At 43.5% G+C, this 22,595-nt stretch overlaps 1 protein-coding gene across 5 annotated transcripts in view; it reads right to left on the bottom strand.

The window, feature by feature from the left end:
- Positions 1-22,595, bottom strand: part of MAP2K5 (mitogen-activated protein kinase kinase 5) — a 230,155-nt gene that overhangs the window by 86,629 nt on the left and 120,931 nt on the right. For 4 of the 5 annotated variants that reach the window (XM_070762760.1, XM_070762763.1, XM_070762759.1 and 1 more), the window contains exon 17: positions 11,271-11,300. In XM_070762760.1, the coding sequence (XP_070618861.1) occupies positions 11,271-11,300 (30 nt within the window). Of the gene's footprint in view, positions 1-3,208; positions 3,343-11,270; positions 11,301-22,595 lie in introns of all 5 variants that reach the window. The other variant, XR_011559993.1, reaches the window with a different exon arrangement.

Here is a 22,595-nt window from a genome sequence, read left to right as displayed (position 1 = left end):
AACCGGCCTCCCGCTCTTGTCCCTCTGAGTTAAGCCCAAGACAAGCAACACTTCATCAAACTGTTTGGCCACAGCCGGGCAGGAAAATGCTGGCAGGAGAGATGGGAATCTGGCCCCAGCTCTCCCCCACCCCAACCCGGTTGCAAACCCTGGCTTGCAATTGGCCGTGATTAAAAAGGAGAGTTGCTCTTTGGAAGGCAAAGCGCAGGCGAGGTTCCTCGCGCTGGTCTCTCACCTTGGCAGATTTGCAATCTGGGCATTTCAAGGCTGGCTTGATGATTGTGCGAAGACGAGGCCCCCTCGGCACTGGCCACTTCTTCCTTTTGGTGGGGGGCAAGAGGGGGGAGAGCTTCTTCTCTCCCTCCCGCCTCCTACTTAGCAGGCTCCTTATTTGAAACAGATTTTTAACAGATAATCTTGCTCATTATAACAATATCTCGCTTGCATTTTATTCAAATAATTCTTAAAAACAGCTTTAAAAGCCGTTTGGAACGAACACCCAGCTTCCCATCAATCAAACGCCAAAAAAAAAAAAAAAAAAAAATTCCGCTGGCGGTTGTATAAACATCAGATCAACTCACTGATGTCTTCAAGGATTTCAAACTGAACCATAAAAAACTCCATTAACTTCTGACAAAGAATGCAAATTAATCGCAACATGGGGTGAGATGAAATTAAAGGCTCTATTCTAATCAATGACAAGGCAGGATGAAATATTTACTTCTCTCTCTCTCTGTCTCTTTCTCTCTCTCTCCCCTCTTCTCTACGCTTCCTGTATTCAGGTTGGAACTCTACAAAGTGAGGCTACAAGGTAGGTGCGATTGTCTCAAACCGGGGACAAAGTCTGCTCGCAAAAAGAGAGATCCACTAGCCACCCAAACACACTCCCCCAAATCTCAGGTGCACCCAATTTGTTATTCACACTCTTGTGTGCCAGTGGAAGGAGGCTGGCACAGACAGATGCACAAGGAACCCGAAGTGACAGCTCTGCCCTGCGGAAGCGCGATCACTACAGGAAAATCTAGTACAGCCTCCAGGTGAAATGTCTGGTGCTCCATATGGAGCAGAGAAAATTAACAACAAGATGGAAATCTCACAAGCAGCAGGGAGCTGGAATTTTTTTTTTTTATGGAAAAAAAATGAAATTTAAAGATGAAGGAGAAGTAATAAATTAATGGGGTGTGAAAACATTCAAAGCTTTACAATACCAGGGGCACTATTTACTCAGATTTTTTTTTTAAAAAAAAAAAGGAGGGGGGGGGGCAAGCATCTTTCCTTCCAAACTTCAAATCGTTTGATGTAATTTATTAACAAAGATCTGCAAGTGTATCTGAAACACACGGGGAAGGGTCTTTAGCCAGATTCGGAAGAAATCACTTGAACATATTCCTCGCAATCTCTGGCAGCAAAAATGTGCATCTCCTCTCAATTCAGCCAAGAGATTTGCCCCCGTCTCTAACCGGGAGCATGTTTTAAGCACCAGCAGAGGCAATTCTTAACCATCTCTCAAAATTTCCCGATGATCAGCCCTGTGCCCCCTTTTGATTTAATCGAGACCACTGGTATCGCTGCAAAGGAAAGAGACAACCTTTATTTCCTGCAGGCTTCTCCAAGACTTGATCCTGCACAACTCCATATAGCTCTGCAGAGTTCTCTCCCTATTGGACCAGGATGTCAAAACCACACTGGTACCACAAATGCACAACCAGAGATTTGGGGGACAAAGTAGAAAAGTGTAACAAATTTGAAATGGATGATTCTACGGTTTGGTTGCTTAGATCAGTGATTTTCAACCTTTTTTGAGCCGCGGCACGTTTTTTACATTTACGAAACCCTGGGGCACATTGAGCGGGGGGAGAGTGGAGGCTAAAAAAAGTTTGGACAAAAAAATTCTCCCTCTTCCTCCCTTTCGCTCTATTTCTCTCTCCCTTCCTTCTTTCTCTTTCCATCCCTCCTTCTTTCTCTTCCTTCCTTCCTCTTTTTTGCTCTCTTTCTCTCTCTCTCCCTACCTCCCTATATGTCTTTCTCTCTCTCTCTTTCCCTCCCTCTCTTTCTCTCTCTCTCTTTCTTTCTCTCTCTTTCTCTCTCTCTCTTGCTTTTTCTCTTGTTCTCTCTCTCTCTTGCTTTCTCTCTCTCTCTTGTTCTCTCTCTCTCTCTTTCTCTTTCTTGTTTTCTTTCTCTCTCTTTCTTTCTCTCTCTCTCTTGCTTTCTTTCTCTTGTTCTCTCTCTCTCTCTTGCTTTCTCTCTCTCTCTCTTGTTCTCTTTCTCTCTCTCGCTCTTTCTCTTTCTTGCTTTCTTTCTCTCTCTCTCTTGCTTTCTTTCTCTCTTGCTTTCTTTCTCTCTCTGAGCTTCGCGGAACACCTGACCATGTCTCACGGCACACTAGTGTGCCGTGGCACACTGGTTGAAAAACACTGGCTTAGATGATTCGCTTAATGTGTGGAACGTAACTACATCACTGTCAGGATAGAAGGATTCTTCTAAATCTCTTTTTGGGGGAACAAAACACTTTTGAGTCCAGAATTGAGAGTGGTTAAAACTGCCATTCTTTCAGAACAATTTTTTTTTTTATCCTTGCCAACAAATGTGTGACAAGGATCACAATTATAGATAAGCATCAAACATCTCTGCAATTTGCTGGATTTAACAAACTGTGGCGTTTACTTGTAAAAAAAGCACCTGCCGGCAGCAGTGTTTCATCTATAATTATCACAATATTTAAATGTTTTCTACGCAAACTGACAATTGCAAATAAACTGCAAACGGAAAATAAAAGGACAATAAAATTCACCCTACATCAGAAACAGCATCCTAATATAAACATTTTTGACATCTTGTTTTCATGCCTAGGAACAAGGAGCGCACCATACATAAAGCATACGCAGAATTTTTAAAGGAGGCTTTTCTGCCCTGGGCGTTCTGCACAGACACTGGAGGCTCTTTCTGATCGAATCCTCTTCGCACGGGGGAAAACAAACAGCCTGGTAGCTGATCTGTCTGTTACCAAAACAAAGAACAGATGGAAACGGGGCTTCCTGCCCCAAAGAGATTCACTTCTAGCCTCTTACACAAAGCAGGCAAGAAAAAGAGGTGGAGGAATCCACACACGGGGGCTGGTTCAAAGAGAAGTCGCACGTCACAGAGCTGTCACTCATGTCCTCTCCAAGAGCTTCTGGGGGCGAGGGGGGAAATGGGGGGGGGCACCTACCCTTATGTTGCAGTCCAGCTTGCCTGAGGTTGTTGCAGTGCGATCCTGAAATGTTTCTGAGCTGGACTGAGCTGGTGGAAGGTCTTAAGTATAAAACGTATCAGGAAAGACTTAATGAACTCCATCTGTAGAGTCTGGAGGACAGAAGGAAAAGGGGGGGACATGATCGAAACATTTAAATATATTAAAGGGTTAAATAAGGTCCAGGAGGGAAGTGTTTTTAATAGGAAAGTGAACACAAGAACAAGGGGACACAATCTGAAGTTAGTTGGGGGAAAGATCAAAAGCAACATGAGAAAATATTATTTTACTGAAAGAGTAGTAGATCCTTGGAACAAACTTCCAGCAGACGTGGTTGGTAAATCCATAGTAACTGAATTTAAACATGCCTGGGATAAACATATATCCATCCTAAGATAAAATACAGAAAATAGTATAAGGGCAGACTAGATGGACCATGGGGTCTTTTTCTGCCGTCAGACTTCTATGTTTCTATGACTGCCATTTTCGCTCGCCGACGGAGAAGCCATCGAGTTAGAGCTGGCCGCTTAGCGACTCTTATTATAAATTATAACAAATTCTGAAAAAAGGTTACTTAGGGCCTGGTCTGGAACTCCGAAGGCCGCCCCCCCCACTCCCCACCTGATGGAATTTGAGGTGCATTTACGGCCATTTACAGAGCCCTCTGGTCAAGTGACTGTAGTTTCTTTTTCTTCTTGGAAACTTGCATTTATGTCCGGTTTCTGGGCAGAAAATGCCCATTGCAGAAAACAGTAGAGGTGGGCTTCTAAGGGGGAATGGTGACGTGTGCTCGCCCGCATGGCTCTGAGTGCTAGCGGAGTCCAGCGCAATTCTGCTACTGCACCTGGACAGGGAGCAAAATCGCGCATGCATACGCCGTGGGCGCCCCTGCATGTCTGCATGCGATTTCACTCCCTGGCCAGGTGCAGTAGCAGAATTGCGCTGGACTCCGCTAGCACTCAAAGCCATGGGTGCCCCTACGTGTCCGCGCACAATTTCACTCCCTGGCCAGGTACAATAGCAGAATTGCGCTGGACTCCACTAGCACTGAGAGCCACGGGCGCACCTGCATGTCCACGCGCCATAGCAGAATTGAACTGGACTCCATTAGCACTGAGAGCTAGTGCCCCTGTGTGTCCTCGCACAATTTTGCTCCCTGCCCAGGTGCAATAGCAGAATTGCGCTGGACTCCACTAGCACTGAGAGCCACCGGCAGACCTGCGTGTCCGCACGCCATAGCAGAATTGCGCTGGACTCCACTAACACTGAGAGCCATGAGTGCCCCTGCATGTCCGTGCACAATTTCGCTCCCTGGCCAGGTGCAGTAGCAGAATTGCGCTGGACTCCACTAGCACTGAGAGCCACGGGGTCGAGCACACGTCACTGTTCCACCTTAGCAGCCCATCTCTGGAACAATGGGTTTGCTAACTGACCACGCACATCCACTTAACGATCACAGCAAAAAAACTATTGTAAGATGGGGTGCTATGATTTACGACTGTTGAACCACAGACAGGCCAAGGGGCCCTGATGCTTATCTTGCTGAGGTCAGCTAAATCCAGGGGTGGGCTACTGCCTGGAAGGGGGGGGGGCACAGCGGGGTAGCAAAAATGGAGCTCCACCCCAGACACCCAATTTGCACTGAAAGATGTTGAAAGAAAATGCAGGTTATCCTGCCCACAGTGTGGTAGTAAAACTTTTGGTAGCCCTTCACTGGCTAAATCCCATCCTTGTAAGATGTGTCCAGTTCTCAGGGCTATCCAAGACAACAGAAGAGCCCCCCCCCCATTTTCTTTTGCACATTTTAAATTTTGCTCCTGTTGAAAGCCACCGGTCACCTGTTGGACAGGCACCTGGCTCCCATTCAGTGTCCTTTGAAAGATCCCATTCGCTCCTGAGCCTTTTCCAACTCTGCTGGTCCCTATAAGAAGTGTTCTTCCCCAGCCACCAGGCACATTTGGACACATTGTGTAGCGTTTGTGAATGACAGCTACACAAGGCCTCTACACCAAACAGCTGCTGGTTTAAATACAACCACCCAAAAGCAGCATATTGAGAGCAAGCACGGATTAATCTACTCAATCTTCAAGTCCGGACCAGTATTAGAGAATTAGTTCAATTTTTTTTTAAAAAAAGTATTTCTAAACACAAGGAAGAGATCAAATTGCTTCCTATTATTCAATAACCACAGCGGTGAGGCATCTGCATAATCTAACCTTGCATAAATTAGTATGGTTCATTTGCATAATAATAACAAGTTAATAGATGCTTAAAGAGCACAGACCAACACCGGTTTTAAATCAGAGATGCCTCCCGGCCCTTTGGCCTGTATCAACGGGGAGGTTGAGGAAAGTGACGGCCAGGGAACAGCCTGCTTCCTCTTCCTCTGCCGCTGCAGGAGAATTGCAACTTTGCAGTATTGCAACTGAGCTGCCTAAAATGATAAATGCATTTATGCCTTCAATGAATACAACCAAGGTTTTCATCCGGGTTAGGGACGGGCAAGGAATAAATATACCACTTCCAGTAATTAAATTTTTAATCCGTATATCATAGGATTTCTCATACTCTTTAAGAACCACAAATGTCCACAGAGAGTTTGCGCAATCAAAGCCAGGCAGCCCACCGCTAGGGAGGGGTCTGGGTCAACTCACCACGACCAACTTGCCGCAGGGCAACCGGCCAAGGGACAAGAGTTGCATTGATACCAAAGACAAGATGGAATAAAATCTTAAAGGATGCAAAAATACGGGGGGGGGGGGGGGTCAACAAACTCAAACTCAACCCAGACAAGACGGAGTGGCTGTGGGTCTTACCTCCCAAGGACAATTCCATCTGTCCGTCCATAACCCTAGGGGGAGAATCACTGGCCCCCTCAGAGAAGGTTCGCAACTTGGGCGTCCTCCTCGACCCACAGCTCACATTAGAGAAACATCTTTCAGCTGTGGCGACGGGGGCGTTTGCCCAGGTTCGCCTGGTGCACCAGTTGCGGCCCTATTTGGACCGGGAGTCACTGCTCACAGTCACTCATGCCCTCATCACCTCGAGGTTCGACTACTGTAACGCTCTCTACATGGGGCTACCTTTGAAAAGTGTTCGGAAACTTCAGATCGTGCAGAATGCAGCTGCGAGAGCAATCATGGGCTTTCCCAAATATGCCCATGTTACACCAACACTCCGCAGTCTGCATTGGTAGCCGATCAGTTTCCGATCACAATTCAAAGTGTTGGTTATGACCTATAAAGCCCTTCATGGCACCAGACCAGATTATCTCAGGGACCGCCTTCTGCTGCACGAATCCCAGCTACCAGTTAGGTCCCACAGAGTGGGTCCCGTCAACTAAAGAATGCTTAAAACCCACCTCTGCCGTCAGGCATGGGGGAATTGAGACCCTCTTCCCCCTAGGCCTTTACAATTCTATGCATGGTATGTATGTACGTATGTTTGGTTGGTTTTTTATATTAATGGGTTTTTAATTGTTTCTAACATCAGACTACTATTGTACACTGTTTTATTGTTGCTGTTAGCCGCCCCGAGTCTCCGGAGAGGGGTGGCATACAAATCCAATCAATCAACCAATCAATCAATCAATCAATCAATAAATGTTGAATGACAAATGACGTGGATTGATGAAATCTTAAGAGATAAATCTAGAAAAAACTCCACAATGCTTCTTATTAGGGATTATTCACCAACAGTTTAATCAAAATTCCATCTATCTGATTATTTATATCACTACTGCGGCAAGAGTAGCTTTTGCCCAAATGTGGAAAAAAGAAGAAATCCCACAAGATGAGTTAGAAAAAAATTACTCAATGAGCAGAAATGTCTAAATTGACCCTTGAAATCAAAGGCAAAGAAGAACCACAATTCTATGACTGTTGGAATTTACTCTACCGCTGGTTAGAAAATAGAAAAAATTCTTGCTAAGTATATTGTGAACACTTAAGTTTGTAAAAAAAAAATTTACCTGACGAAAGCTGAATAGAGCAAATAAGATAAAGTTATGAACTATCAAGTTAGACTATTATTTGTTTTCCATGTTACTTATATGTTTTGCTTCTATCTTTTTTTGTGTGTTATCTACAAGAGATAAATTGATTTCTGACAATAACTATAACTGGGCTAAAGAAAATATACAGAGTTTTGGAAGAATACATAGATTGGTCCTGTACTCGCCTACATTTTAACATGTGTTTTTGATATATTGTGTTTTGTATTGTCTTTTTTTTTCTTTCTGTATTATAATTGTAAATAATTTTTTTTTAAAAAAGATTTCTCATACTTTTTAAGAACCACAAATGTCCACAGAGAGTTTGCACAATCAAAGCCAGGCAGCCCACCGCTAGGGAGCGGTCTGGGTCAACTCGCCACTACGAACTTGCCGCAGGGCAACCGACCAAGGGACAAGAGTTGCATTGATACCAAAGACAAGATGGAATAAAATCTTAAAGGATGCAAAAATACGGGGAAAAAAGAAATGTTGAATGGCAAAAGTTACAATATGGGTAGTCCTTGACTTACGACCACACCTGAGCCTAACATCTTCGTTGTTAAGTGAGGAATGTTTGTTAAGTGAGTTTTGCCCCATTTTACGACCTTTCTTGCCAGTCATTAAATGAATTTCTGCAGTTGACGAGTTAGTAACTCAGATGTTATGTGAATCCAGCTTCCCCATGCACTTCGCTTGCGCGAACGTCGTTTTAGTTGAGATGGATATTATATTATTGCAGAGAATGAAATCTGTAAAGATTTAGATAAGTAATTAAATCCAACCTGGGGTTGGGGCTCTCTTTGGCTCCCCTCTCCTTTCCGTAAGGAAAATTTTTATTTATTTATTTCTTTGTTTTATTAGATTAATAATTTATATAAATTTATCATTTATATTTATATAAGAGCTCAGGTGGCGCAGCAGGTAGAGTGCAGTACTGCAGGCCACTGAAGCGGACTGTAGATCTGCAGGTCAGCGGTTCAAATCTCATCACCGTCTCAAGGTTGACTCAGTCTTCCATCCTTCCGAGGTGGGTAAAATGGGGACCCGGATTGTGGGGGCAATAGGCTGGCTCTGTTAAAAAAAGTGATGTGCCGGTGTCTGGAGGCTGTTGGGGCCTGGATTGGTGTCAACAGACTCAAACTCAACCCTGATAAGACGGAGTGGCTGTGGGTTTTGCCTCCCAAGGACAATTCCATCTGTCCGTGTTGTGTTGTGTTGTGAGCCGCCCCGAGTCTACGGAGAGGGGCGGCATACAAATCTAATAAATAAATAAATAAATAAATAAATAAATAGATAGATAGATAGATAGATAGATAAATAAATAAATTAAAATAAAATAAAGAAAATAAATAAATAAATAAATAAATAAATAAATAAATAAATAAATAAAGTGCTATTGCTGGCATGTTGTAAGCCGCCTTGAGTCTAAGGAGAAGGTCGGCATAAAAAAATGATATGAATGAATGAATGAATGAATGAATAAATAAATAAAGGCTGCCCTTCTCCTTGTGGACTCAGGGCGGCTGAATGCTCTGGATAGTTGAAGAAATATGTGGAATGTATCCAGACGGAGTTCACGTGAATTGGTTTTTCATTTCAATGAGATGTTGGCCAAGGAAAAAGTGGTTTGGAAGAATAAGGAAACTGCCCGATATGGAGTATTAACTATCATTTAGGATAAATGAAGCTGCAAAACCAAGGTTTGGCCTATCTAGTATTTTTCAAACTTGCCAACTTTACGAGGTGTGGACTTCAACTCCAAGAATTCCTAAGCTAGTGATTTGAAAAAAGAAGTCTACTCTTAGGCGACCCCCGTGAAACGGTTGTTCGACCCCAAATGGGCTCCTGACCCCTAGGTTAGGAACCACTGGACTATAGCAACATAAAATTTGGGCCCAATTGTGGTTGAAAGTTGAACCTTCTTTTTTCAACTAACTTTCAAGGCCAATACAACAACAGGAATATGCATAAGAAATATGCACACTTCTTTCTGAAAGCAAATACAGATGTGGAAAAGAATGAGTGGGAAGCGGTGGAGGCTCTGGTTGTAAGCCACAGCCACTGGTCACCATGACTGAGATTAGTGGCCTCCATCCTCTTCCAGCCAACCAAATCTTCCAATCAAACTGTTGTACATACTCCTGATCAGTTGGAGGATGATGAAGATATTGAGGACTCGGATTCAGATAGTGTTTATGAATTAGTGGGGGCCCCGGGGTTACAGGTAGTAGAACAGGTGGGAGGCCAGCCACAGGATGGGGCTATGAGTTCAGGATCTAGCGAGGGAGAATCAGACGCTCGCTGGGTTAACCCTAAATTCAGAAGGGCCCAAAAACATAGAGAACAGAGGTCTGGAAGAAGATATTAAGGAGAGGAATGGGTTAAATACTGTAGTGATGTATTTGGCACGTCAGGGGGTCAGTGGAGAAGAAGGGTGGAGTTTCAACGTTTCGGCAAAATGGATGTGTTTTTTTGCCACGCTAAAGTAAGCAAAAGTATTCTGTGTTGTTAACAGTTAGTTCTGCTGTTTTTCAAAGTCATGCTGTTAGGAAAATAAATCTTGTTAAGTGGAGCAGGAGGAGGAATGTGAGAAATGCAGCTAAGAGAGATAACCGGCCGAGTGCCTGTATGGAATGTGGTTGAATTACAGGAGAGCAGAGAAATAAATGGAGTTTCTTTATTCATGAAATGATGCATTTAATAAGAGTTATTTGTAATTGCTAAATTTCTACCAGAAACCAGATCACAAACCAAACTCATTTCATATAAAGTTTCATATAAAGAAGCGTTGGTGATCACAATTACTATCTTCTTTTTCTAAAATTAAATAAATAAACGAAATTCTCCTTTAATATTTGTGGACTTCATAGAAACATAGAAACATAGAAGACTGACGGCAGAAAAAGACCTCATGGTCCATCTAGTCTGCCTTTATACTATTTCCTGTATTTTATCTTACAATGGATATATGTTTATCCCAGGCATGTTTAAATTCGGTTACTGTGGATTTACCAACCACGTTTTCTGGAAGTTTGTTCCAAGGATCTACTACTCTTTCAGTAAAATAATATTTTCTCATGTTGCTTTTGATCATTCCCCCAACTAACTTCAGATTGTGTCCCCTTGTTCTTGTGTTCACTTTCCTATTAAAAACACTTCCTTCCTGAACCTTATTTAACCCTTTAACATATTTAAATGTTTCGATCATGTCCCCCCTTTTCCTTCTGTCCTCCAGACTATACAGATTGAGTTCATTAAGTCTTTCCTGATACGTTTTATGCTTAAGACCTTCCACCATTCTTGTAGCCCGTCTTTGGACCCGTTCAATTTTGTCAATACAGTATCTTTTTGTAGGTGAGGTCTCCAGAACTGAACACAGTATTCCAAATGTGGTCTCACCAGCACTCTATATAAGGGGATCACAATCTCCCTCTTCCTGCTTGTTATACCTCTAGCTATGCAGCCAAGCATTCTACTTGCTTTTCCTACCGCCCGACCACACTGTTCACCCATTTTGAGACTATCAGAAATCACTACCCCATAATCCTTCTCTTCTGAAGTTTTTGCTAACACTCCAAGTCCCAGAATCTTCCTGGTTCTTTAAAGCAGCGATTCTCAACCTCAGGAACTTTAAGATACGTGGACTTCAACTTCCAGCATGCCGGCTGGGGAATTCTGGGAGTTGAAGTCCACATATTTTGGAAGTTGAGGTTCCAAAGCTTGAGGAACACTGCTCTTAAAACACACGGGATTTTGACATGCATCACTTTCAGCTAGCGTGTTGACAGGAAGGCAGAAAAGCAAATTTGCTCAGCTTCAAACTCCTCACTATAAGCTCCGCTCCAGGAAACAGTCTAAGAGGGATAAAAAAAATAAATCTTGGACCTTAAAAGGGAAACAAAAATCCATGGCAGTTTTGGACAACTCTGAAGTGATTGCTTTTTGATTTAATGGGGCAGATTTATATAAACCAGGTGGAAAGACTGACACAATTGCTTGTTGCAACTCCATCCACGGGAATCAATGAGGCAGCAACGAACGTCTTACCTGAGGATAGGGGAACCTCCCGAGAACAAGCTGGAAGAGAAAATAAAATGGTCTAGTTAGAGAGATTTGCATTAGGGGTCCAGCAAAAGAAGGGGGTTGAGAGGGGCTTATGAATCAGAATTGTTTTGAGGGCAAAAACAGAGTGAAAGAGAGAATAAAAAACAACAACTCCTCTTAAAAGATAAGCAAAATGGCAATATTTTGAAAGGCTATCCATAAATGAGTAGCAGATCTGTTAACACATCTATTTGCCTGCCTGCCCAGCCAAATTCTCTGCTCGTAAAACAAAATATGGGCCCTCTTCAATTCTGTGGCCTCTTTTTGCGTTTCAGTTGCTAAGAGATTCGAGCCATTTGGACCAGAGCGGACGGTCGCAATGAGCACGGAGGAAGTGCCAAAACATTTTTTTGGACAGGCTCCATCCACCGTGGAAGCCGAATCCTGCGCCTTTTGCTCTTGAAAGTCAGCCTCCCAAAAACCATGGCGTTGTGTTCCCTCCAATCTCCGCTGGCTCTCAATTTAGCCCCACGGCGACGGATTCAAATCCTCACTTTGGGCACAGGCTCTTGCTGGTACAGTGGTACCTCTACTTATGAACTGAATTCATTCCGTGACCAGGTTCTTAAGTAGAAACGTTTGTAAGAAGAAGCAAGTTTTCCCATAGGAATCAATGTAAAATATCAAATAATGCGTGCGATTGGGGAAACCACAGGGAAGGTGGAGGCCATGTTTCCTTCCAGGAGATTCCTAGAGAGGCCCCATGGAGGCTTCTCTCCACCTTTTCTGGCCCTGTTTCCTCCCAGGAGATTCCTAGAGAGGCCCCATGAAGGCTTCTCCCTGCCTTTTCCGGTTAGTTTCGGAGGCTCGAGTTTGTAAGTGGAAAATGGTTTTTGAGAAGAGGCAAAAAAATCTTGAACAACCAGTTCTTATCTAGAAAAGTTTGTAAGTAGAGGTATTCCTAGGTAGAGATATCACTGTACTGCTTTCCATTACAGGTAGTCCCTGACTTACAACGGGGATCCGTAACCACGGCCCATCACAAACCGAGTTTGGTGTAAGTCGGAATATTCCGATTTACATGAATATTCTGACTTACACGGCGGCGGCGGCTTCTTCTTCAAGGGACCAACAGCCGGTCCTTCTCGGGGCTGCGTTGCTGCCACCGTCGCCTCCGTTCGGGCGAGGGCATCTTCGCGGGGTCTCTGAAGCCGCCGCCCACCGCTGAGATTCCTTCGCTGGAACGGAGGCGGCGGCAGTGGTGGCTTCGAAGCTGTCCCCAGGTCGTCGTAACGACGAAACATCGTACGTCGGGGACAACGTAACCCGGGGACTACCTGTACTGCATTCATTTTGAGAAAGAGGGACTCAAAGGTTAACCGGCCCAAGAAGGATATCTCCTCATTTTCTTGCAACCCATGGACCCAGGAAAATGGCGCACAGGTGGTCCTTGAGTTACAACCGCAATTGGCACCAGAATTTCCATACCTAAGCAAAGTGATCATGTCCAGTTTTACTCTCTCATATTATTAGAGCCAGGGTGGCGCAGTGGTTAGAGTGCAGCACTGCAGGCTACTTCAGCTAACTACCAGCAGCAGTTCAAATCTCACCACCGGCTCAAGATCGACTCAGCCTTTCATCCTTCCGAGGTGGGTAAAATGAGGACCCAGATTGTTGGGGGCAAGAGGGTGATTATGTAAACCGCTTAGAGAGGGCTGGAAAAACACTGTGAAGTAGTATATAAGTCTAAATGCTATATGAGTCCATGCATTTGTTTAGTAAATTATGCTCGCATCCTGGACACAAACTATTTCAACTCCTACCCTCCAAACGTCGCTACAGAGCACTGAACACCAAGACAACTAGACACAAGAACAGTTTTTTCCCCAACGTCATCACTCTGCTAAACAAATAATTCCCTCATCACTGTGAAACTATTTACTAAGTCTGCACTTCTATTTCTACTAGTTTTTTCTCATAATTCCTATCGCCCATTTCCTCCCACTTAGGACTGTATGATTGTAACTTGTTGCTTGTTTATTGTTGCTGTAACAATACAAATCGAATAAATTATTATTATTAGTGTAATTTGTTGCTTGTATCCTACAATTTTTATTAATATTGATTGTTTCTTCATTGCTTATTGGACCCCTATGACAATCATTAAGGGTTGTACCACATGATTCTTGACAAACGTCTCTTTTTCTTTTATGTACACTGAGAGCATGTGCACCAAGACAAATTCCTTGTGTGTCCAATCACACTTGGCCAATAAAGAATTCTATTCTATTCTATTCTATTAAGTAAATCTGGCTTGCCCCATCTAAATTGCAGCCTTTTTAGACAACTAAAAAGGCTGCAAGGAACGATCACGTTGACCCTGGGAGGCTGCAACTTGATTGACAAGCATCACGTGACCCTGGGAATGCCATGATATCAGTCAATTTCTTCCGTGACATTTTGACATCGATCACTTAAGAAATGGTTATAAGCCGAGGGTTACTTGGATATATTTCTCAGCTTACAACAGTCTGTTTAGTGACCACTGGAAGTTGCAACGGCGCTGGGAAAAAAGGCATTTAGGATCATTTTTCACATGACCATTTCAGTCTCCCCAGGGTCACGTGATCAAAACCCTTGGCAACTGGGTCATAAATTATGGCGGTTGCAGCATCACAGGGCCATAGGATCCCATTTTGCGACCTTCTGACAAGCAAAATCAACGGGGGGGCCAGGGTCATTTAAGAACCCTGTTACTAACATAACAATTACAATGTTAACTTAACAACTGTGGCAAGAAAGATTGTAAAATGAAGCAAAACGTTTTTTTAAAAAAAATATTTTTATTGGTATATAAACTTTAAAAACAAAATACAAAATAAGAGAAAAAACACCACAACAAAAAAAGAGACAAAAAAAACCATACAGAAAAATGAAAAAAAAATATTATAAGAAAACATATCAAAGCCATTAAGACAACAAATATACATAGATATCTATTTATCCTATTACGGTACACATATCGACTTATTATTCTATGCTTTAAGATTTCCTTAAAACTAACAAATGTTTCGCCTATAGCAGTGTTCACAACCTTTCAAATGTTGTGGCCCCTTAATACACTTCCTCGTGTTGTGGTGACCCTCAACCATAAGTCTAGCGCCAATTCTCCCAACAGAGCTTTAAGCTGATTGGCAGGAAGGTCAGAGGAACGCCCCCACTGAAAGCGCCTGATTGGTGGGATTGTAAAAATATGTTCCAAGGCGCCAAAATAGAAGCTTTAGTTCCTAACACCATGGGGAATTTGTCTTTTCCCATGGTCTTAGGCGACACCTGTGAAACAGTCATCCCGACCCCCAGTGTCCTATAGCAACATAACATTTGGGCCCAATTGTGGTTGAAAGTTGAGGAGTCTCGGGTGCAAAGTATGTTATGAACATGGCAGAGTCCCGGACTGCTTACTCATCTGCATTGCGACCAATTTGGTCCCACAGAGTTGGCCTTCTCCGCGTCCCGTCGACTAAACAATGTCGTTTGGCGGGGCTCAGGGGAAGAGCCTTCTCTGTGGTGGCCCCGACCCTCTGGAACCAGCCCCCCCTGAGATTAGAACTGCCCCCACCCTCTTTGCCTTTCGTAAACTCCTTAAAACCCGCCTCTGCCGTCAGGCATGGGGGAACTGAGATAACTTCCCCAGGCCTATACTGTTTATGTATGGTATGTTGTGTGCGTGTTTTTTAAATTATGGTTTTTTAGCTTTTTAATTATTGAATTTGTATTATATATTGTTTTCTGTTGTTGTGAGCCGCCCCAAGTCTGCGGAGAGGGGCAGCATACAAATTTAATTAATTGATTGATTGATTGATTGATTGATTGATTGAATGAATGAATGAATGGATAGACAGACAGACAGGTTAGATAGATAGATAGATAGATAGATAGATAGATAGATAGATAGATAGATAGATAGATAGATAGATAGATAGAAAGAAGCCGCAACGGCAGATCAACATTTAGGATGAAAATGGCCTTTCCAAATCATTCTCAAAATGAGTGCAGATGAAACTGCAGATGAAAATTTACGCAAATCACGCCATTTTATGCAAATATATTCTGAATACGGAATTGGCTTTTTCGACATAGAAATTACTACTCATTCTGAGGGCAACGTATTTGCAAAGTCCAGGCTTAAAGAAGGCAACCCTAAAGATGCCAGCCAGGGTGAGACCCTTTGTCTGGCTGGGCTGGGCCGAGGGCTCTCCCTCCCCTGCCCCAGTCCAAGATTGTCAAGGTAATCTGTAATCTCCCCGAAATAGCCTGCAGATATGTCACTGTACTAAATGTGTTTCAGATTTAATGAAGCTTTAATGTCCTTTTTAATTTTGCCTGTTTCCGTATCACCAGGGGTCGAGCAAGGCAATCAACACTCAAGAGGATGGTTTGGTTTAAAACTCGGAAAAACTCATTTGCTTATGAGTTGCACTGTATTTTCTTAATTAAATTTACTGAGTAAAATGGTTTTAAGTTCAGCCAACCAATGACCTCTGTATGTAGATTTAGATTTATAAATAGGCTAACAGCTAAAGCATGGAAACCAAAAGATTGTGAGTGGGGAGGGGGGGGGTGAGCTCTTACATAAAACAAATTAGGGCTTTGCATTGTTCCTGCATAACACGAGCAGTGTGGACCTCCACTGATTTATAATCCAAAAAAAAGGAAATTGAAAACAGAAAAGCACCGAAGAGAAAGAAGGCAATCAGAAAAGTCTGGATAGGCCTTCAGAAGTTTGAGAACAGAGTCTGATTTGCCACCTTACTTCTGGGATCCGTCTGGCTCAGCCACTTGGCATATCTGTCCCCCAACCCAGGAACATCTTATTTTATTTATTTATTTATTTATTAGATTTGTATGCCGCCCCTTTCCGTGGACTCGGGGCGGCTCACAACACAATAAAACAATTCATAACAAATCTAATAATATACAATTCAAAATTTAAAATAGTTTAAAAACCCCATTTTTAAGCAGACATACCTACAAACATACCATACATAAATTATATAGGCCCGGGGGAGATGTTTCAATTCTCCCATGCCTGACGACAAAGGTGGGTTTTGAGAAGTTTACGAAAGGCAAGGAGGGTAGGGGCAGTTCTAATCTCTGGGGGGAGCTGGTTCCAGAGGGATGGGGCCGCCACAGAGAAGGCTCTTCCCCTGGGGCCCGCCAACCGACATTGTTTAGTTGACGGGACCCGGAGAAGGCCGACTCTGTGGGACCTAATCGGTCGCTGGGATTCGTGCAGCAGAAGGCGGTCTCGGAGATATTCTGGTCCGATGCCATGAAGGGCTTTATAGGTCATAACCAACACTTTGAATTGTGCCCGGAAATTGATCGGCAACCAATGCAGACTGCGGAGTGTTGGTGTGACATGGGCATATTTGGGAAAGCCCATGATTGCTCTCGCAGCTGCATTCTGCACGATCTGAAGTTTCCGAACATTTTTCAAAGGTAGCCCCATGTAGAGAGCATTACAGTAGTCGAGCCTCGAGGTGATGAGGGCGTGAGTGACTGTGAGCAGTGAGTCCCGGTCCAAATAGGGCCACAAATGGTGCACCAGGCGAACCTGGGCAAACATCCCCTCACCACAGCTGAAAGATGGTTCTCTAATGTGAGCTGTGGATCGAGGAGGACGCCCAAGTTGCGGACCCTCTCTGAGGGGGTCAATAATTCCCCCCCCCCCAGGGTGATGGACGGACAGATGGAATTGTCCTTGGGAGGCAAAACCCACAGCCACTCCGTCTTATCCGGGTTGAGTTTGAGTCTGTTGACACCCATCCAGGCCCCAACAGCCTCCAGGCACCGGCACATCACTTCCACTGCTTCGTTGATTGGACATGGGGTGGAGATGTAAAGCTGGGTATCATCAGCATAACCTATTTTAAATCCTACTACTTTAATTTGTCGCCCTCAGCTCAAGAACCCTAGAACCTTCTTTTAAAGCAGTGTTGGCTGCCATAGGCTGAGGTTTATTTATTTACTGACTGGTTGGTTGGTTGATTGATTTTATTTATTATTAGAGTTTGAAGGGACCCTGCAGGTCATCTAGTCCAACCCCCTGCTGGTGCAGGAGATCATACATCAACACTACACCAATAGTAGTCCAGTCTTTTCTTGAAGGTCACTAGTGTTGGAGCATTCACCACCTCTGCGGGCAAGCCCTTCCACTGGCTGATCGCTCTCACCGTCAGAAAGATCCTCCTTATTTCATAGAAACATAGAAGACTGACGGCAGAAAAAGACCTCATGATCCATCTAGTCTGCCCTTATGCTATTTTTTGTATTTTATCTTAGGATGGATATATGTTTATCCCAGGCATGTTTAAATTCAGTGACTGTGGATTTACCAACCACGTCTGCTGGAAGTTTGTTCCAAGGATCTACTACTCTTTAAGTAAAATAATATTTTCTTATGTTATTTTACTGAAAGAGTAGTAGATCCTTGGAACAAACTTCCAGCAGACGTGGTTGGTAAATCCACAGTAACTGAATTTCCAGGTTGAATCTCTCCTTGGACAGTTTCCAACCGTTGCTCCTTGTCTGGCTTTCTGGTGCTGTGTTCTCCTCCTCCCTGTGGAAGCCTCTCAAGTATTTATAGACTGCTATCATGTCCCCCCTGGACCTCCTCTTTGCTAGACTATCCATGCCCAGTTCCTGCAACCTTTCCTCATATGTTTTAGTTTCTAGTCCCTTACTCATTCTGGTTGCTCTCTTTTGGATTTTTTCTAGAGTATCAATGTCTCTTTTGTAGTGTGGTGACCAAAACTGAATGCAGTAAGGCATGGGTAGGCAAAGTTGGCTCTTCTATGATTTCTCTGTGGCAGCCCCGACCCTCTGGAACCAGCTCCCCCCAGAGATCAGAATTGCCCCCATCCTCCTCGCATTTCGTAAGCTCCTTAAAACCCACCTCTGTCGTCAGGCATGGGGGAATTGAGATATTCCTTTCCCCCCAGGCCTATACAATTTATGCATGGTATGTTTGTGTGTATGTTTGGTTTTTTAGTTATTTTAAATATTAATTTGTCATATGCTGTTTTATTGTTGTTAGCCGTCCCGAGTCTACAGAGAGGGGTGGCATACAAATCAATCAATCAATCAATCAATCAAACAAACAAACAAACAAACAAACAAGATTTCAGAAACAGCCTCGTTCCTAGGGATGAGAATAAGAACTCCTGGTGTCCTGGTTTCTAGACTGCCACCTTAATGTGAGTGTTGCATGTAGTAGGACAGGGGAGGGTGTTTGTGTTTGAGACCAACAGCAGTGTAGAAAAAACCTGGTCTAGGAGGAACAATTGTGTAATTCAGACTTCCCTGCCTGGTGTCTCCCAGCTGTGTTGGTTGCACACAACTGAAAGCCATCTGAAGGGACTTTAGCTGGAATGGATTAGGCCAGGAGCAGGCAAAGTTGGTTCTTCTATGACTTGTGGACTTCAACTCCCAAATTTCCCGAGCTAGCATGATTGGTTCAGGAATTCTGGGAGTTGAAGTCCACAAATCATAGAAGAGCCAACTTTGCCTACTCCTGGATTAAGGCAAATGTGAAAGCAAAAGTGCTCTAGAGTTTTATAGGGAGCATCGCTTGTCCACTTCTGGTCTCTCTTTTGTTCACTATCTGGGCTGGATTAAAAGGCCCCAGCAGGTAAGAATCCCAGTTTTTATTTCCCTAAAGTTGTCCATTCTGAGATCAAGTGCAATTAATCACCAAATTAATGATGATTACGATCTGAGACTGATGCACTTTGCAATGCTGGTGCCATAAAGCCTCCTCCACCCTCTCCACCCCCAGATTTACTCTGTGCGACTTGCAAGTTTGTTTGTTTTATTTTAATTTACAGTTATTCTGAAAAAAGCAGAGGATGGCTTTATTTAGTCCCATTCCATGTTTCTCAGCATAACTGCAAATTGAAAATAAGCCCTTACAATACTGGCTCGTGATGGAGCTAAAGAAGTGCTTTATAGTCTGAAATGTTCTAAAATTTGTTCTTAATTACTTTGTGCACATTTTACACAATTAAATTTCCATCTCAGGATTTTGCATTTAGATTGTGCACTGCCGTTAAACTCTCAATTTAGAGGAAAAAAGCGCTCCGTTTGGAGCATCCAGACGCCGAAAAGTGGTTTTCCCCTCCACCCGTCTCTCCCTTTAAAACCCAAACATAACAACTGGATTACCCGAAGCCACGGCGTAGAAATTTCATTCCCAAGATCAATTTGTAGATTTCCAGGTAACAAGATTTAAACTCACCTTAACAGTCCCCTGACAAAAGCCCTGATAAATATTAAATACTGCAAAGAGAAGCCCTGTCATTTCCCCTTTTTATCTCCACCAATTCCGCCGTCCCCTTATGGCACAATTTTAAAAAGAATCCGTGAGGATATAACTGCAATTTACCCACGTTTAAGCGCTCTGGAGGTTCAATCGGGAAGAGAGCAGCAGCGCAAACACAAGCCACCTTGAAATAGGGTTTCAATTAAAGGGGAAGGATTTACTAAACCCCCTCCAAATGGGGGGGAGGGGGGAAAGGGTTACAAATTAATTTAATCTCCTGCCCCGAAACTGCGCAGCTGCATTCCAAAGCGCCTGGCTTAAAAACAAAGCCCGACAGGCAGCCGAGAGGGAGGAAAGCTTCCATTTGTGAACATTGCAAGGTCTTTAGTGGGTGACTTGTGGAATGTATCACACTTCCTGTGGGCTGGGGCACTGGGAGATGGAGACAGGTGAACAGGCAGGGCTGCACCAAGGCAGGGAGACCGCCACGCAGCAAGGAAAACAAGCTCACTTACCTTCATTGAAAAAATTCTAATGTTTAATCACTGATTTTCAATTCTGTAATGGTATGGTTTTTTTTTTTAATTTACAGTTATTCTGAAAAAGCAGAGGATTGCTTTATTTAGTCACATCCTATGTTTCTCAGCATAATCAACTGGGGCGGGGGGGGGGAGAGGAGGAAGAGTTCCTGCATAGGGGATGATAAGATATCCCAGCGACCAGTTAGATCCCACAGAGTTGGCCTTCTCCGGGTCCCGTTGACTAAACAATGTTAGGACCCAGGGGAAGAGCCTTCTCTGTGGCGGCCCCGACCCTCTGGAACCAGCTCCCTCCAGAGATTAGGATTTCCCCCCCCCCTCCTTGCTTTTCATAAACGTCTTAAGACCCACCTCTGCCATCAGGCTTGGGGGAACTGAGACATCTTCCCCAGGCCTAGATAATTTGTGTATGGTATGCTGTGTGTGTTTTTTAATTATGGGTTTTTTAGTTTTTTAAATATTAGATTTGTATTTTACATTGTTTTCTACTATTGCTGTGAGCCGCCCCGAGTCCACGGAGAGGGGCGGCATACAAATTTAATGAATGAATGAATGAATGAATGAATGAATGAATGAATGAATGAATAAATAAGAGGGGGCATAACCACCCATATCGTTTTAATCATTGGATTTGTGTTTTGCATTCTTGTTGTGAGCTGCTCCGAGTCTTCGGAGAGGGGCGGCATACAAATCTAAATAATAATAATAATAATAATAATAATAATAATAATAATAATAATAATAATAATAATATCAACCCACACAAATTACAGGGGGTTCCAAGGCCACATGTTTTGTTTAAATATATTGCCATTCAACAGTTTGAAACAGGCTGGATTCTTTTTGTAACCTCTCAAAGGAACTGAAAATGCCATTAACAATGACCTGATCTAGGACAGTGATGACGAACCTTTTATCCCGTGGGTGCCAAAGGTTTTCACACACGCACCTGCATGAGTGCTCACACCCATAATTTAATGCATGTGGAGGGTAAAAACGGCCTCCCCCCCGGGGGGCCAGAAATGGCCTGTTTCCCAACTTTTGGTGGGCCCTGTAGGTCCGTTTTTCACCCACTTCTGGCTCTAGATACTTTCCTGGATCCTGGAGAGGGCAAAAATGCTCTCCTCCATTCCTCCGGAAGCCCTCTGTAAGTTGAAAACGCCCTCCCATAGCCTCCATGTGAGCCGAAAACCAACTGGCCGCCATGCACATGAACATTGAAGCTGAGCTAGGGCAGTTGCTTGTGTGCCAGTAGATATGGTTCCGTGTGCCACCTGTGCCATAGGTTCGCCATCACTGATCTAAGATAAAAATCCCCTTTACGATGATGATGATTATTATTTAAATATGAGCCAGCAATATACTTCAGCGTCTAAAAAAGCCAACATAATCTTAAACTGCATTAACAGAGGGACACACTCCAGGACTAGGGAGGTACTAATATCACTCTATAATGCCCTCGTTAGACCACATCTAGAGAACTGCATTAAATTTTGGTCACTGCACTATAAAAAAGACATTGAAACTCTAGAGAAAGGGCAGAAGAGAGCTACCAGAATGATAAAGGGACTGGAAATTAAGATATACGAGGAAAGGTTGCAGGAACTGGGCATGAATAGTCTAAAGAAGAGAAGGTCCAGGGGGGACATGATAGCAGTCTTTCAATAATTGAGGGGCTGCCACAGAGAGGAGGTGGTCACATTATTTTCCAGGGCACCAGAGGGCCAGACTAGGAATGGATAGAAGAATAGTGAATCCCTTTACAGGAAGGGTGATGGATTGGCTAATGGCACAGATCCTGCAGAGGCTTCATAGAAACATAGAAGACTGACGGCAGAAAAAGACCTCATGGTCCATCTAGTCTGCCCTTATACTAGTTCCTGTATTTTATCTTACAATGGATATATGTTTATCCCAGGCATGTTTAAATTCAGTTACTGTGGATTTACCAACCACGTCTGCTGGAAGTTTGTTCCAAGGATCTACTACTCTTTCAGTCAAATAATATTTTCTCATGTTGCTTTTGATCTTTCCCCCAACTAACTTCAGATTGTGTCCCCTTGTTCTTGGGTTCACTTTCCTATTAAAAACATTTCCCTCCTGGACCTTATTTAACCCTTTAACATATTTAAATGTTTTGATCATGTCCCCCACTTTCCTTCTGTCCTCCAGAGTCCAGACTATACAGATTGAGTTCATGAAGTCTTTCCTGATACGTTTTATGCTTAAGAGTTTCCACCATTCTTGTAGCCCATCTTTGGACCCGTTCAATTCATAGTTGGGTGTGCTGCCAGAGGGGCTGTGCACCAAGAAATTTGGGATTTGTGCACCAAGAAAATTGATTTGTACACCAAGAAAATTGGGCTCCGTGCCTCAAAGAGCTCCTTCCAACTCTACAATTCTAAAACAGCCCGGGCAGGTTTGTGGTCAAAAAAAGTCGAGATGGCGTCTGCAACCAAAACTCTC

Source organism: Erythrolamprus reginae, chromosome 10 (genome assembly GCF_031021105.1).
Source record: "Erythrolamprus reginae isolate rEryReg1 chromosome 10, rEryReg1.hap1, whole genome shotgun sequence".
NCBI lineage: Eukaryota > Metazoa > Chordata > Lepidosauria > Squamata > Dipsadidae > Erythrolamprus > Erythrolamprus reginae.
Note: the sequence above shows the minus strand (reverse complement) of the source record. Positions and strands in the feature narration are given on the sequence as shown.